The sequence below is a fragment of the Urocampus carinirostris genome, chromosome 19 (genome assembly GCF_059441175.1).
Source record: "Urocampus carinirostris isolate Australia breed hairy pipefish chromosome 19, RoL_Ucar_1.0, whole genome shotgun sequence".
Classification (NCBI taxonomy): domain Eukaryota; kingdom Metazoa; phylum Chordata; class Actinopteri; order Syngnathiformes; family Syngnathidae; genus Urocampus; species Urocampus carinirostris.
The window spans coordinates 6688261-6706126 of record NC_142367.1 but is presented as its reverse complement, the minus strand read 5'-3'; the positions used below and the strand labels follow the sequence as shown (position 1 = coordinate 6706126).

Sequence of the window (17866 nt, the reverse complement as noted above, 5' to 3'; positions counted from 1 at the left end):
TAAATCCTATGAACTGCATTTCACTTCTCAGATATCACTGTGTTTGTCTGCTATATGAAATATTTAACTGTAATTGCTGATCCGAACAACCAATGATTTATAAAGGAAGAACTTGAAAATGATCATGGGTGCCCAAACCTTTGCATACGACTGTATGTATGTGTATATTATATATATATATATATATATATATATATATATATAGATAACAAATATTATTCACGCTTAGACAGTCATAAAAAGGGAACTTATTCATGTCAATTTCTTACATTTTAAGGCTGGTGCACACCTAGGGCTAACAGCTTGTGGAATTTAGAACGCCAAAAGTGCCATGCCCCCGCACACTCGAAGCTCTTTTCAGCTGCCAATTTCACTCAAAGGGTATCATAAATCTTTCCAGACGTGTTCTGTATTTAGAGAGCAGGGGTCCTTGAAAAAAGACGCTTGCCGTTTTCCGGGGCTCGTCCTGAGATCAAGAGGTCGCAGGTTCAATTCCCGGCTCCTACACGTTTTTGAAGTGTGTTTAAGTGTCCTTGGACAAGACAATGAATCCCTAATGCCCCGATATCTAAGTAGTTGCTATCGGTATGGTAGTGTGTGAAGCACATTGTAAAGCACTTGAAAAGCGCTACATAAATGCAGACCATTTACATTTTTTACTCTGTGTTGCCACAGAAAAAAAAGAATAAAGAGCACTGTATTCAAAGCTGCCGTTGTCAAAATGCAGAAAAAAAGGAGCAAATTCTAATAATAAATAGAATTGTTTTACATGAATTAGAATTCAACTATTTTAATGCTAACATACGAACAGAGATACACAATCAGGCACTCAATGAGAGGTTTGTAAGGGTGCAACCTTTGTCCACAATGTGGTCCAGGCCTCCAAGGAGCCGCAGCTCTTCTTTGAACCAGTCGCCTGCCCGCTTGGATGTCAGTGACAGCAGCGTCTCCATGGCTAGATGTCCGGTCTGCAGAAAGCGAGACCGTCAAGATAATGTGTATGCGCCAACAAAAAAGGTGATGTGCAGGCTGGTACGGCACCGTGATGTTCTGCAGGTTCAGGTGCTTGTTGTGCACCGTATCACAGAGCTTGCGGATCTTCTCTTTCATCTTGCAGATTTCCCTGGCGCTCATTTGGGACGTGGAGTCGCCACCGCTGTGATCCTGATCGAGCTCCAACAGGCGGATCATCAGGTCCAGGCAGGAGCGGTCCAGGTCCATGTTAAGCCGGTCACGACTAAGGATGTACATCAGCGAGGCAGTACACATGGCCAGGTTCTGCCCACAAAAAAAATCATCAGAAAAATGCAAAATCCCCTTTTTTTATGTTGTATTTTTAATGTAAAATTTACCTTGGGGATTTTGGATTATTATTTCCATACATGCACAGATAAAGCTAAGCAAAAACGTCAGTTTATTTACCAAACAAATAAAAAAAATATTTCTTTAAAAGCTAACAAAAACAATTTACTTGAAATCATCTGTCGGTAGACCAAAAATATTTATATTTTCTATGTTGTTTTTTTCCACCTGGTTTAGCATGCCTACCGCATGCAGTAGTTTAGTACAATTCCCAGCCAAACCAACTAAAATTAATCAAGGGCTCTGTCATCGACTATACTTTACTTTTTCATCATTTTAATTATGTCGCTTCCACTTTATTTTAACAGTTTCATTCACTTTTTCTTGTACTATTGATCCTACAGATTAGAGTAAGTGAAATCATAAAACTCGCACACTGTGCTCCCCGTTTTTTACCACATTTACCATTCTAGCACAATTTAGTTCAACTTTTCTTTTCCTTGTTGTAAACTTCTCAAGCAATCATGTGCAATCAGCAGGCATTCATTCGCATTCTTCAACTTGATTATTTTCCATGAATTAAAAAAAAAAAATCACTTATTCCACTTACAATAAGACATTTCATACAGAACAAACAATGGAATCAATTCCAGAAAATCTTCATTAACATCGGTCAACCCCGAATACAATAAATTCCTGATTGTATGGCCGCATTTGCAGCAAAGAACATCAGTGTTGATAGCCATTGTGGGTGCTGATGTGAGTTTTAATGCTCGATATTTTTTGGACTTACATGATGTTGAGGTGCGTCGTTGAGTGTTTTGAAGACTTGCGCCACCTTCCCTCGCGCCCTTAGGTGCATCCTGAAGCTTGGCATGGCACAGCGTGTTGCCAGGCTAATTACACTGCACACACATGGGAAGAATGAATTAACAGTGAAAGAAAACATAAAACATGTTTGAATAGTCGTCATCATGCAGATACCTGAGGCAGCGCGTGTTTAGCGGTTGTCTGCTCTTCAAACCGGCAGCCAGGTACTCAAAGTCATCGGTGAACTCCTGGTTCTCACCAAACTCCACAACATCGTTAAAGTGCTTCACATGCTGGACCACTGTATAAAGCTAAAACAAGACCGGAGGTAAATGTTAATGTGACAATACAAACCCAAACAGACTGGACTAAAGCCTGGGATTAGCATGATGTGAATCTACAAAAAATATAGGAAAAGAAACAGCAGTTACCAATTGAAAAAAAAAAGGAATGAAAAGAGCAAGACTCAACACACGGCTCAGGTGTTGCATGTGGCTCTTTAGTGCTAACAAGTGACTCCATGGCCTCTTTCCAAAAATGTTTACAAATTGAAAAAGCGGGGAAGGAAAGTTTTCTTATTATGGTTTAATACGGTAATACATGACACATAAACCTTTATCGCTTTTCAATTATGTAAAAAATGTGTAGAAAAAATACATTCAACTACCTTGTCACTTTTCTCTTCTGCTTGTTTTTTTCTCTCCTCTCTCTGTGTTGGAGGCTCCAACTTGGAGCCGAGCGTAGAGCAAGCTCTGCCCATTTTGAAGGGGCAGTATCAGAATATAACTCTACCTCTTGATTTCAACACAGAAGTCATGGTAATACTACCGTTTTTACGACATTGAGATCACAGATCTTACAACTGGACCACCAGGGATATGTATGTCGGACGAAAAGGCATTGGGTTTTATCCCATTATTTTAGTCACAGTACCAGAGACTACAAAAAAAAGGTGTGCGTTACATATGAGTGCGGGTTATACACGAATAAATGCGGTAATTATTGATTCGAATTTCATAAGCAGTAAAACAAGTCTTACCTAATGGAAGAATAGAAAATGATTTAAAAATTACCAATAGTTGATTAAATTTAAAGGACAAACGGCTGATATTTAAATTTAAGAGAATGTTTTGGATTAATCGCACACATTTATAAAATCTACTTGACATGCATTGCACACAGCTAGTTAACATAAGGAGTCATGTTGGATAAATTCAATGTAGACCTCTGCACACGTACACTTTTAGTCCAAAGTTTGCGGTCACTCGGACAATTTTGTGTTTTCCATGAAAAAGTCACACTTTTATTCATCTAGTCTCAGATATGGCTTTTTCTTTGCCACCCAGCCTTGAAAGCAAGCACTATGGAGTCACCTCTTCTATGCAGATGTTGACACTGGTGTTTTGTTGGTACTATTTAAACAAGCTGGTAGTTGAAGAACCGTAAGGTGTTTCATTCTGGAACTAAGAACACTAATGTACTTTCTACTTTCATTATAGCTTTTTTGTGCTGTTTTCTGAAGAAAATAGTACACACTGTTGTAGGAGATCTGCAGTTTCTTGGCAATTTCCCTCATGGAATAGCCTTCATTTCAAACAAGAATAGACTGCAGAGTTTCAAACGAAAGTTCTCTTTTTCTGGGCATTCTGAAAATGTAATCACACCCACAAATGTGATGCTCCAGATAATCGACTAGCTCAAAGGTAGTGGAGTTGTATAGCTTTTTTTTAAACGAGCTAAACTGTTTCCAACATCATTGCACAATCATCAATTTCAATTGTGACGCAATTAGAAAACATAATTAGAACACTAAAGTGTTGCTTGTTGGAAATGGACCTCTATACACCGATATAGATATTACATCTAAAAACAGACATTTTCAGCTAAAATAGTAATTTACCACTTAACAATGTATGGACTGTATTTCCTGAGCGTTTTCCTTAAAAAAATCAGAACATATGTAAGCGGCCCTAAACTTTAGAACGGTACTGTAGGTGCACATCCACTTAAGTATCTCTACCTCCTTGTGCTCTTTCCGACATTTGAGGGCAGTGACTGTGTCCATCTCAGGGTCGCTGGGGATATTGACGCACTTGGTGACCTTAGGTGGAGGGGGAGGTGCCTTGAAGACACCATTGTCCTTCTGCACATCCGACTTTTCGTTGGTGGGCATGCCTCCCGATGGCTGCGTCACCTGGGAGACGTATGTGTATTATTTTATCAGTGGGAAGCGAACCATAAAATGAGTTGGCATCTTACAGGAGTCACCAGCGGCCGGCACAGGAAGGACGGAATGGGCTCCTCTTCGCTATGCAGAGTCCAGTGGCGGGCGTTGTAAACTGCTTTGGTGGGGGACTAAAGCGCAAAAAAGATGAAAAGATTCTTTATCCATTTTTAAAAAGTGAAAGTGAATATTAGTGCTGAACTGATGATGAAAGAAGAGTTAGGACATTAAGAATCAGATTTATTGTGGTCTACACAGGACACATACCTGCAAAACAGTGTAGGAAATGAAACTAAAGCTGGGTTTACACTGCCGTAAAATCAGATTTTTTTGGCACCAACGCGACCTGCATCCGATCTTTTAAAGTCTGTCTCCTCGGCACATATCCGATATCTTCACACCAGACACAGGTCAATTTCATATGTGGTCCTCGATTCGATACATATCTGATCTTTTAGAATGCGACTGCCTGGATACAGCCAATAAAAAGAATCCAGACGTTCCCCTACTTATGGCCATTCGGCTAACGAAAAACGGTATATTCCATCATTTTTTTCGGGATGTTGAAAAATATCCGGACATTGCTGTAAGTTAGATTTTCTATTGTGTGCACCTTTTTCCGACTACAGGACATTACTGCAGTGCTTCTTTCCGCCGCTATCAGCGTGTGGTGAGATGTCACCCAGCATCCAACCTGAAGAAGAAATACGCTTCCTCTTCCGATTTTGTGTGTAAACATTTTATACTGTATGTCCAGCGCGCTAAGAACTTTGATGTTTTTATTGTTTAATATCTCGTGCATCCATTCAATATGAATGGTGTAAAGTGTAAGGAAGAGGCGAGCCGTTTCTTTTAAAACTAAAGTGGAATAAGAAAGCTTGATACGTTTGAGAAAATGGTCAGAACGCTTCTTTTGGCCACTTTTTACCATGGAGGAAGACCTCTTGACGCGCAAGTCCCAAAAGTAAGTAAAACTTCACTTTATTTCTCTCTTTAGAGTATATTATTTTATGAAAAGTTTATTTTTTAGTGCAAAACAATAGAGGTTACTAATACAAGCCTTAAACATACTTATATAAACCTCAAACATACATTACGTACAAAATATAGCACTGAAGCAACTTACAACGAATTCAACTTACGAACGATCGTCCAAAACCCATCTCATTCGTAATCAGGGCAGCGTCTGTACTTGCAAAGTTTGCAAAGCGGGCCTTGCGTATCATGGTAGTACCTCAGGGTTGTTCGAAATTTTAAAGAGAAAGCACGTCGGACAGTAGAACAAATCATAGTCGGTTGTCAAAACCAATTTGAGTTCAAACTGTTGATAATCTTACTTTTCTTACAGACCTTGTAGTTGATGACTGAATGTACTTAACAATATGCGTATATAATGTTTTACTTACCGTTTTTTTTGCTGTTAATGAGCTTGTTACTAGTTTTCAAGGATGAGAGCATGTTTACTTGATTTAAATGTATTGTTTATTTGGCGGTCCCTAAAAATTGGACAGAGGTTTGATAATTATGTCTTTAATGCCTGAGCACTGTGCCTAATTGGTCTGACATTAATAAAAACGGTCAACAAAGACTGTCAGTCATCTGTAAACTCAAAATACATGTTGCACCTCACCTCCTGTTACGACTGTACCAAAGCATTGTTCAACCCATCCTCCTGTACGGCTCTACATGTTTTTTTTACAATATGTCCTCTCGGACAAACCGGACTGCACTCACACGAATCACATAAACAGCAGTCAAAAGCATTGGCCCAACATCTGAGACTTAAATAACAGGTCCATCATCCGACTGGCAAACACAAAAGTCCGGGATATCTTCACCCACTATACTAACACCTCATCCCCCTAAAGTCAGGGCGCAGATACAGAACAATCAGATTTAGGAGGGCCCACCTCGGGAAAAGACTGATCCCCTCAGCCATTACCTTTTTAAACAACCATTCGTCTACCCTCATTGTCCCGCTGTCATGTAAGTCATTCTGCTGTTTTTTTTTGTTTGTGTAATGTAATGTCCGTTTTCTTCCCCTGATACAGTCGGTGGAAGTGAATTTCCCTAAAGGGAGGAATAAATGAAATTGAATAAATTAAATCAAAATCTAATCAGACTATTCCCTGCATGTTAGGGTACTGATTGATGCATCATGACAATTCCAAGTTTCTTAAAAAGATATAACGACTACTAACAATATTTTATTAGGGGCTTTTGTTCCATACACATTTGTAGGAGTAAATCCTTAAACATAACTTAACACCCCAACAACTGAGAATGTGTTAACATGTCAAAGTGGAGCCAGAACTCCACTCAGTTTGAATTGGACCCACTGCAAGTGTGGGGCCTTAAATAAACCCTCCCCAGAGAATCCTTTCTTTGCTTTGGCTGCATTCTCTGTGTCTTGGTGCCAAGTGCGCTATAGGAACTGTCACTCTTCAAGAGAAACAAAAGAGTGAGAATGATTATTGGGGGTTGTGATGAGGCGATTAATGAGCAAGACAAAAGACACAGTGTCCTCACATGAGCCGGTCTGGACAGTAAACGCACAACAGGGAAGCCACCCGCCGTGAAAAAAAGAAGGTAACTTGTTACACAAATGCACAATTTGATTCACTAAATTAGATATTTATGCGAAGAGATATTAAACACACATTTTTTGTACTCCTAGTCACATGTGGCTGGTCCGATTTCTAGTCTTAGATGCAAAATTAAAAGATTCCTTAATTAAATTGACGTTTTGGTAGCAAGCTAATAATTCTAATGAAATTTTAAGAACACAAAAGAATAGAAAACAGGCGGGGAAAAAAATAGAAGTTGCTTTTTTGAGTCTATTCACATCTTTCAGGGCAATTTTCCGTTTGTTCTATTCTCTAACATTAGTTTCTGGTACCACGAGTAAAAATTGTGTGATAATGAGATCAAATATTAAGCCTATTTGAATGTCATCTATATCACTGGTGGTCTAGTGGTTAGGTTTCAGCCCTCTCATCAATGCCAGTCGGGTTCGATTCCAGTTATCATATATATCATTTTAACTGATCCGTAAAAACTAGTGTATGATGCGCACCCAAAATTCTAAATTGCCTTAATTTTACACATGAGCTAATGGGCTGTGATCTTGCTGCTATGGGTACCCTAAAATAAAAATTAAAACGCAATAGGCTGGGTAAAAAAATGAGAAGAAAATGTTGCAGTTTGGTCACTGAGCCTCCATAATTTGTCATTTTTCTTGTCCTTTTAAGCACTATACAGCAACGTCAATGGGGTTACATACTTCTGATTACTGTTTCTATCTCTTAACTTTTGACAGCACAAGTTATCATTTAAATAATGAAAATTGCAACTCCTTTAAATGAAGTTTTGCTTCAACTTTTCGGGCAACCTCACCTTTTTCTGTGCACTGAAGATTCTTCGGTGGGTGTCCTGGTTCTTGTCAGACGGCTTGGCCTGGAGTGGTCTTCTGGGGCCAACAGCCACCACCTTGAGATCTTCTTCTGAGAAGTTCAACACATCCGTAGGTTCTCCGTCAAATACCAGACTAGTCGATTCTGATGATGACCGATGTCAATTCAGGTTAAAGGGAAAAAAAGGAGAATATATCAGGTGGCGCTTTGGGAGATAAGACGGGTTCATCTTCTTGGTTTGAAGCTACTCAAAGCCGCAAGGCCAGGCACGTAGGTTATGTGTAATGGGGCCGAGTCAAGAAATGAAACAGCTTAGAAAAAGCTAAGCGTAGATAGAGGTAAGATTTATGGCCCGAGCCCGAACCCGAACCCGAGGCAATTTCGGGCCGGGTCGGGCCCTGAAATGTCAGTCATACGGTCGGGTCGGGTCGGGTTCGGTCCTGCTTTTTTTTTTTTTTTTTTTTTTTTTTTTTTTTTTTTTTAATTAATTAATAATGTGTTAAATGTTCATTAAAAATATATACTTAAACTATGTATGGATACTAGACCAAGGAATACTTGTTATAAAATAAATAATTTGGATAAAACGGAGAAGGAGCTGTAATCGCTATTTTTCCGACTCCTATGGAAATTCCTCCCCCCCTCCGATTTTAAATGAAAAAAACAACAATTTGTTTACACCGCGGGATCCAATGCAACCAGGGTTTCATTCACAATAAAAAAGACATTACGTACGGATATTATAGTAAATCAAATGAATATTATTTGTGTACAATTAGTTGTGGTTGCGGAAATCATAGCGTACAGTGACGTTGGTGACTTTTCCATCCGCGTTAAAAAAATGCATTTTGTAAAATACGATCGCGCTTCATTGTTTAAATAAACGCGATCTCCCAATGATTATAATTAGCTCGCTTTATTTTGTTTTAAAGCGTATTATATAGAATACGATCGCTTTTGTCGGAAGCGTACATTGACGTTGGTGACATTTTCATCCGCGTTAAAAAACGCAATTTGCAGAATAAAATCACGCTTTATTGTTTAAATAAACGCGTTATATAGACTAGGATCTCCCAATTATTATAATTAGCTCGCTTTATTGTTTTAATAAGCGTTTTATATAGAATACGATCAGGGGGGGGGGGGGGGGGGGGATTTGCATAGGAGTCGGCACAACACGTCAACATCCCCTCTCAATGAAAGTGCTGCGCTAAAATCTTAAAGGCGTACTACTACTGCTGCTGTGGATTATGGCCCAATGATCAAGTTGTCAAAATGACGGACGCCTTTAAATGTTTTCGCTACCTCAAAAAAAAACCCGTCAATGACAGATTGTGGCTTAATGTAACATCTGCAGTGCAGACACAGAAATATAAAAGATGTAAATGTTTATACAGTTTTATTTAACTTAGGCCTAGATGTTGTAACAAAAGGCAGAGTTTAATTTGTTATCATAAATCACCCCTCCTTATAAATAAAATATGTAATTTCGGGCCCCCTCGGGCCGGGCCAGCAAATCCAGTTAATTAGTCGGGCCGGGTCCGGGTCGGGTTTAATACCCCCCGGGCCTGCGTCGGGTTCGGGTGCTTTTTTTGGGCCCGATCTTACCTCTAAGCGTAGAAGTTGGTAAATCTGGTGATTTTTTTCCTTACTTGCAATAGCACAATAAAATTACCACTACTTAACTATACATTTGAAAAGCAAAATATCACGGAACCGACTCTCAATTGGTGGGTAGCCGGCTCCCAATTCCTTGGTACAGCCCATAGAGCCGTTCTGTTCTTGGACGACACGAGTCGGATGCCGCATTCACCATTTCGACTTTTCTTTTAGTGCATTAGTAACGTTTTTGATAAAGTTTAGTTATGCACATCTATTTTTTTTTAACATCTTTTTGGGGATTTGGGTTGACGTTTGGACTTTACTAGAAGCAGGACTTTTCTTACTTTCACTTTTTCTATGCTACACTGACAAATAGAATTTTTTTTAAAAAAAATTAAGGGAAGAGCATGACGTCTCCCTCGAACCTACCGTGTTCCGCCCCGAACAGCTTTGCTAAAAGTAAGATAAAAGCTGGTATGCGCAATGGAAAATAAAGCATGAAGGCTCTTTATACTCTGTTGGGCATTGTTAACACATAATAGGGAAAATATTTCACTTTCAACTCCTTAAGGACACCTCAAACAACAAGCCCTACCTTTTATTTAATTCTGAATGTCTGGAAACCACTTTGATTAAATTTTGTATTAAAACACAAAAATTATCAAATGCAATTGAAATGTATTGCAATGGTATCAGATAAAGACTCCTTATAATATATGAATCATATTTGTATTTCTGGCCGGGGGCTCTTCTGTAAATTTTAGAACCCATTGTGGCATGAATCCTTCAAAGTTTTGACCCCCCTTGCTTAATAACAAAAAACTTTATATTTATCTGACCTGCTTGTAATCTGCAGTCCAACCGATCCAAATAGTTTTTTTTCCACTCGACAGCACCTTCATCAAGCATGTTGCAGTTCTTGACAGGCTCTTGGTGTGTGTCCTGTGTGGCAACAGGAGGCATTTCCTTGGCGATCATGGCAGGCTTCCCCCTCATTCTCACTTTCGGCCTAATGTCACCGCCAATGTCGCCGTTATCACTGCCAGCTCCTTCGCCATCGCTCATGTCGTCGAACCCAAAGTATTTGATTTTGTATTTGGATGAGACGTTGTCGTTTTTCTTGCACGTGTCGGAGTCATCAAAACCAAACAGGTCTACTTTGGTTTGTTTCTTCAATCTCGACTGTTCCTGGCTGAAAAGAAGACAAACAAGAGCGTGTCCATATTTAGCAGTTAGTCAAATTATTCCTTGATATCTTGCACAAGGAGTCTGTTAATACTAATTGTCAAGGGGGCCAAATTCATTTTAGGGCAGTTTGCCGATTCTATTATCTACAGGCTTCCAATTGACTACAAAGTAAGAAGGATATGGAAACTTGAATATGCTCTGTTGTCTTTGATTGAATAAGAAAATAATATAATTTAAATAAAATAATAATAATATTAAAATAAAAAATATGTTGAATTTATGAAAGCTATTGTTACATCTACAACATTCTATTTAATGATTTTTCCATTATCTGAGGCAACCTGACCGATCCGTTAAACCCCTGGGACATTCCTAAAGCAGACTTGCTACTGCTAAGTAATGGATGTCAAAACATATTTGTGGATTGTCACTCAGTTTGAAACCAAAACTTTTACATGACATGTGCGAAAATGAAACTTACCAATTTTAGAAACCACACTACTCCCTTGTATACAGGACAGTCTCCGAGATTTTTAATATTGTGATAAAGTTCTTTATTTTTTGTTATGCAATTGAGAAAATAAAAATGTGCTATTTCTTAGATTCATTATAAATTAACTGAAATAATGCAAGATTTGCATTGTTTTAATTTTGCTGATTATGGGGGAAACTCAACTATCCAATCTCAGTGGTTTGGAATATCATGAAAAAGTATACCCGTAGCCATAATCAGTAATATTAACCAAATAAAAGGCTTGCAATATTTCGGTTGATTTGTAATAAATGAATGTATGCGATTGTTTTTTAATTGCATTACAGAAAATAGCTATGACAAAATCAGATTATCTGAGACAGTCCTGTACATAAACTAAGAAACCAACCCATTTGGAGAATTTTAGAAAATGAAAAAAAAACGGAATAGTTTTATAAATAGATAGTATCAATCAATAATAATGACATAAAACAGTGCTCTACTTGCAATCTGTGCATACCTGTAGTGCTGCTGTTGTTGTTCAACCCTCTTTCGTTGCTGCATGAACTCGAGTCGCTCAGTGGCACCAACTAAGCTAGGACCGCACTTCGCGTTAGGAAGAGCATTTTCGCCGGTCAGCTCGTCAGCGGCTGTCTTATTGGTGTTGTTACACATGGAGGCAGAGGAAGGATGAACTTGTGTCCTGGTATCACAAATTCCTGCTGCTGCTGTTGTTGTTGTTGTTCCGCCACTGGATGCTGACGCATGTGGTGCATGAACCGAAAAGTCGGAGTCTGAGGTTTTAGAGGCATCCCGCGAGCTGGGTCTGCAGTAAATCCGAGTGTTAGAGTTCCGCACAAGAGATAATGGAGGTGATGGTGATGATGTTGAACGGCAGTAGCCAGGGGTCTCAAAGCCAAAGTCACTGTCCGGATCCTGGTTCATCGCGGGGCTCTGGAGCCGAGGTGGGGAGGGCAGCTTGGTGCCCATGACCACTGTGGTCCATGACAGCGTGGGGGCAGGGTCTTTTGGTTCCTGGCTGGGCGAAGGGGGTCGGAAGCTCATCAGGGAGTCCCAGGAGTTGTAAGTTGAATCTGCCTTAGAGGAGGTTTTCAAGGTGGCAGTCTGCGCCAAAGGCTTCCGGTCGCTGTCCGAGGCGTTTTGGTACCACGCATAGCTGTGTTGCTTCTCCAAAAACGGTGAGATCTGTTGTTTTCCTGGTGTCACATGAGTGGACATAACATTCTGAGTGTTGATTATTGCCTCGTACACAGGTGTGTGAATACTAGGGCTGCAATGATTAGCCAACAAAAAACGATAATAAAATATAATTCGACAATGGAATTTAATGTTGATTATTGCCACCAGACACGTTTTTCCATCAGAGTGTAGGTTTTAAATCAGGCAATAATAATAATAATGGTGTAATAATAGTCTGTTGTTTGCAATAATCTGTGCAGCCCATTGAGACTCTTTGTGATTAAGGGCTATACAAATAAACATGACTTGACTTGCCATCTTTACATGAATATAATCTCTGCTGAGAGTCGCACATGCGCAATAGCGTCTATGTCGAAGGGTAACATAAACATACAGAAATGGTGGCATCAACATCACGTGCGCGTACCAAAACTTCTCAGATTTGGGAGCATTTTAGCCGGAATAAGTTGAATTAAAAACCTTTTTGATAGTAATAAAAAGCAAACAGAGACATTATTGACACACAGGTAAAGAAGTGGAGATTGTTTGAACTGTAGAGACAGTTTGACCAAACAGAGACCACCGTTGGTACAAATTATGTGATAGTAAAATAAGCTCTAATGAATTTTTGTTTATCATCTTTACTACTGAAAGACTAAGACAGTGTTTCTCAACTGGAAGGTCAGGACTCAAAAGTGGGTCATGGATTCCTTTTTAGTGGGTCGGGGGCCTTTGCCCGAACAAAATAACGCTAAACCAAGAAAAAAACAGAGGGTTGATTACCCTCTTCAACAGTAGATAGCAATAATATGCTGCTCAATTTATTCTTCCAGTTCAGTCATTAAGTGTGTGTTTGAGCGTGACCACATCTCATTTTTATGTGATTTCGTTCATTTTATTTCTCTTGCATGACCTTAAAAAAATTTGAGAATTGAATATTTTTCTCAATTTGGGTCGCAGCCTGTCATTAAGGTGAAACGGTGGGCCCTGAAGTCAGACTAGTTGAGAACCACTGGTCTAGTGGTAGTTTTGGCGCCCTCACCGCCGCTATCCGGGGTCGATTAACAATACAAACAATGCCTTGCGATTTCAATCAGCGATACCTATACACTCATTAATATTTGCACTATTACATGTCATAAGTGTATAAAGAGGCGAATGGTTACTAACAAATTAACATGGTACCTCTTAATGTGGTCTCAATTTTCAAGTGTCCAGTGAAAAATATGTATGAAAAATATGACATAAGACTTTTTTGGGCGTGCGCCTTATAGATAGATGGTGGAGGCAAAGCAGGACACTGCACTAGTCAAAAGTCTGAGTTAATCAATGTGTCGTTGCTCCGAGTTGGGTGTTAAATTGTCGTCACGTTGTGTTTGGGTGCCAAAATCGGAGAAAAAAATGTTAGTGATCGCAAAATGAAGTTTTACATGATCTCAGTAGACACTCCTGATCACAGAAAATAAGTCAGTTGTGGTTGAATGCAATAAAGCTATAAGATTGGACTGAGGCGATCATTAAGAATACTCATGTTTTCAGCGGACATTTCATATCAGGTAGAAAAAATGTAACTTTTATGATTGTCGCTATCGAGTTCAAATTAGTTATTACATTGGCAAAATATCTAGTTATTTTCTTAGCTTCAGCTAAATGTTAGTGTGTAGCCTAAATCACAACGGTAGCCTCGTAACCAGAGCGTGCGGCTGGTTAAAAAACAGGCACGCATCGCAATAAAGAGTTGAGCACAAAATTCAAGTCATTTATTAGACACATTTAATTATTTGTGTATTCATTTTTCCTACCTCATTCTAAAAAGCATGCATGTTGGATTAATCGTCCATAGATGTTATTTAGGGCAACACGGCGATGCAGTGGTTAGCGTGTGTGCAGCACAGTTCTGAGGTTATGAGATCAAACCTTCCTGTGTGGAGTTTGCATGTTCTTCCCATGCTTGCGTGGGTTTCCTACGGGCACTCCGGTTTCCTCCCACATTCCCAAAACATGCTTGTCAGGTTAATTGACCGGTCCAAATTGTCCTGAGGTGTGAATGAGTGAGCCAAAAGTCGGTCTCTGTGTGCCCTGTGACTGGCTAGCAACCAGTTCAGGATGTCCCCTGCCCACTGCCCGAAGATAGCTGGGATGGGCTCCAGCACCCCGCGACCCTACTGAGGATAAGCGGTGCAGATAATGGATAGATGGAAGTGTAAATGAGGGTGTGAATAGTTGTGTGTGTCCGTGTGCCTTGCCCACTGCGCGAAGATAGCCGAGATTGGGCTCTAGAATCCCCTCGACCCTAGTGAGGATAAGCGGCACCGAAAATGGATGGATGGATGGATTTATTGTTTTTTACAGAAGCATCTCTCAAAGGCATTTAGGCTACACGCAATCCGCTAGCAGAAGCTAAGAAAATAACAAGATATAAGTAACATGGACTGAAAACTATCATAAACATTTTAATTTCTCTTACCTGATATGAAGTGTGTGTTGCAAACACCGGCATTTTTTATGATTGCCCCAGTCCAATTTTTTCAATTTATTGCATTTAACCACAATTCACTTATTTTTCTTTGATAAGGAGTGTCCGCTGGGATCCTGTAAAACTTCAGTTTACGATCACAAACTATTTTTTTTTTTCGATTCCAACAACCAAAAACACAACATGACGACCACCCAAATAGCAGCAACGACAGCTTGGTTTTACTTTGTATTTTGACCAGCGCAGTGTCCTGTTTTGCCTTCAACTTTGGATGTGAGGTCAAAAGTGACGTAGGATTTTAAAACAAACGTCAAAGCCATCCATTTTGATGATACAAAGCTAAACTTTTAGCGCGTATGCTTGTTGACATTTCGCCACTCTGTAGCTTTTGCCTCCAAGCTAAGCTACGCACCAGGATATGACACGATGTTTCCAAACAAGGGTCTAAAGAGCAGAAAACACGGTACCTTTGTTGGTTAAGATATTATTGAGGAAGGGGTCACTACACTCTTTCCCACTCGGCCGTGAAGTCTCTTGCGTAGAGGTGTGGATTCCTGCACGGAGACTTGACCATTTTTCAGAGTCGGAGGACAGCCCCACTTTTTCAAAACAAGGAGCTTCCGCAGATGTCGCTTTGGCAGGTGATGACTTGCCGCCGCTCCGAGAAGAAACTGGCTTGGACTCCTCATCGCTGTCGAATCCAAACGGGTCGTCCGAACCGCCGCCGCCAAGACGGGCTCGCTTGTGAGCGTCCGTTATTGAAGAAGACTTTGGAGCGCCGGTGCGCTTGGAACCCACCTTGGCCTTGTAGGTGGTGTGACCCCATTTTGTACTCAGGGTTCCCCTCTTGGTGGAAATCACTTCGTCAAACTTGGATGTGCCCTCACCTTCCTTGCGACTGTAGGTTTTACCAAATCTGGACGTCATTGTTGCGTCTGGGTCATATTTTCTAAAACAGAAAATTCCAAGATTAGGCATAACCATGTGGGAATTGCATGGTAAATTATCCCGACTTGCTTTAGTTGCAAGAAAACATTGTGGTTTACGTACAACTATCAAACAATAGTACAAAACAAAATCTAGGGCAGCAAGTAGGTAAGGGTGGGAATCTTTGGTTTTCTCACCATTCTGTTAAAGCTAAAATTCGGTGGCTAAAATCTTATTTTTAGTAGGAAGCGTTTCCTGTACTGTATGATGATTCTGGTGGGCCACTAAGGTTTAATTGGTCCCACCAGTCTCATAAACTTGTATTATTTCTAAACTATGACAAAATTTCAGATATACCGTATTGGATGGTGTATAACGCACATTGATGTATTACCTACACCCATAACTTTTTATTAGAAATTAGTACAAACTCTTGTCTCACTTTTCTTAGCTCAAAAGTTGCTGTTGGATGGAGTCAAACCTGGGTGGCTCGCGGTCATGAGAGCAGAATTCTAACCCCTGGACTAAAGGTATTATAGATGACATACAAAAAGGCAGTCAGTTTTATTTCATTACCACACTATTTTTAGTCACCGTACCAGAGATACATGTTAATTTGTTGTGCGTTTCACATTTTGCAATGACAATAAATTTGTCACTTACAACGCTTAGAAAGAAATAGAAGAACAGTAGAGAGAGTAGAGGGGCACACGTTTATCATAGATCTAGCTACTGGATCTTGCTCTAAAAATGAACCAGTTGTACGCGTTTGAAACGACAATGGACAAAATTTGCTTTCAGGGGACCATTCCCCTGGACTGCACTAGACTGTCCAACTCACTACAGTCTCACAAAATTCTATGGGAGACACCATGAAGTTTTATTTCCTACGGATAGAGGTAACTTAAAAATCCTGCTTTTAGAGACCGATAACTTTTATTTGATTATTCCATAAATGGAAAAGACCATTTCATGTAATTTCAATTTTAATTTAAAAAATACAACAACATACATGTCAAGGTAAACATTGCTTCAAATGCAAAAAGCATTGGATGGATTAGAGCTCGACTTTATTCATGAATTAATAAATAATTCTTTACTGTTAATAAATATTTACAATAATGACTTGATAAAAAGATACTGTTGACCACCGTAACACTGGCATGATGTTTATGAGTATCACAAATATTTTTCATATTCTCAAATATTTTTTACATTTACGAATACCCTCTTTTTTCCATATATACCTCCTTTTACTGTGTATTAGTCTTTATTTCCAAAGCCTAAGAAGCAAATAAATGAGACATTTGTCTGCTGCTGTTAGCTGCATTCACTCAAAATGTATTGAAATCTTCAAATTTGAAGTGAAGCAGAGAGACATTCATCTGCTCTGCTGCTGAATTCACTTTAAGTGTGTGTGTTGAATATTTTTATAGTTTGTGCGCCTCATTTTTGCACTTTACAACTGAAAAGCTCAATCAAAAGCCTTACGACCCGTTACCTCCCCTGCGCATAGTTCCTCAAAAAAGATAATGTAACAGGCTAAGGTCCTGCACTGTTGCAGTCGTTTTAATAAAAGGGACAGGATGTTAAGTTAATAATGATTTGTTGAGCATTAAATTGTTCTTCTTTGTTAAGGTGTACTGTATATATAATGTTTATCACTGTTGCATGCAATGAAGAGGGGTAAGAGATTGACAATATATTCCTCAATCGTTATTATTTGTGTGACAATCGTCTCCAGAAATTCTAATCTTGAGTCATATGAGTATGTTCATCATAAGAGCGCAAAAGTGTTCTTCTGCAACAAAAAAAACAATACACCGGATTAAAAGGGGTTGTTTTTAAACATTATATAGGCCCTGCATTACTGAACAGCACACTTACTTTGTATAAGTAAAATACATCAGTCATTTTTATAAAGTGGCAATATCAAAGCTTTGTAACATTAGTAACATTAGTAACTATAATACAGGGGTGGCGAACACGTGGCTCTAGAGCCGCAAGCGGCTCTTTGCCTCATCATATTTTCTATATGCTGTGGCTCTTAGCCTTGTTTCATGTTTAGTGTTTTTGTGTAAATTGAGGGTGGACACTCTTCTTGTAATCAACACAACAACAATTGTTGTTGTATTGTAACGAGAGGAGCGTGTTATTGAAAATAATGTTTTTAATTGTGTGTGTCTTTGTGTGTCTGTCTGTCATGGGAGGTCAGTGCGTGGTGTGGCTCTTTGACTCTCTCAGTTAAAAAA

The 17866-nt window shown here is 39.4% G+C and overlaps 1 protein-coding gene across 2 annotated transcripts in view; it reads right to left on the bottom strand.

Moving 5' to 3' along the window:
- The window catches only part of LOC148347020 (wings apart-like protein homolog), a 35182-nt gene that overhangs the window by 13033 nt on the left and 4283 nt on the right, over window positions 1-17866 (bottom strand). Inside the window, exons 2-11 of one of the 2 annotated variants that reach the window (XM_088323510.1) lie at window positions 15155-15636; window positions 11532-12228; window positions 10191-10543; window positions 7733-7893; window positions 4372-4467; window positions 4133-4306; window positions 2287-2423; window positions 2096-2207; window positions 1042-1278; window positions 857-968 (exon numbers count right to left, since the gene is read on the bottom strand). In XM_088323510.1, coding sequence (XP_088179636.1) covers window positions 857-968; window positions 1042-1278; window positions 2096-2207; window positions 2287-2423; window positions 4133-4306; window positions 4372-4467; window positions 7733-7893; window positions 10191-10543; window positions 11532-12228; window positions 15155-15614 — 2539 coding nt within the window. In that variant the 5' untranslated portion in view covers window positions 15615-15636. The remainder of the gene's footprint in view (window positions 1-856; window positions 969-1041; window positions 1279-2095; window positions 2208-2286; window positions 2424-4132; window positions 4307-4371; window positions 4468-7732; window positions 7894-10190; window positions 10544-11531; window positions 12229-15154; window positions 15637-17866) is intronic. The other variant, XM_088323511.1, reaches the window with a different exon arrangement.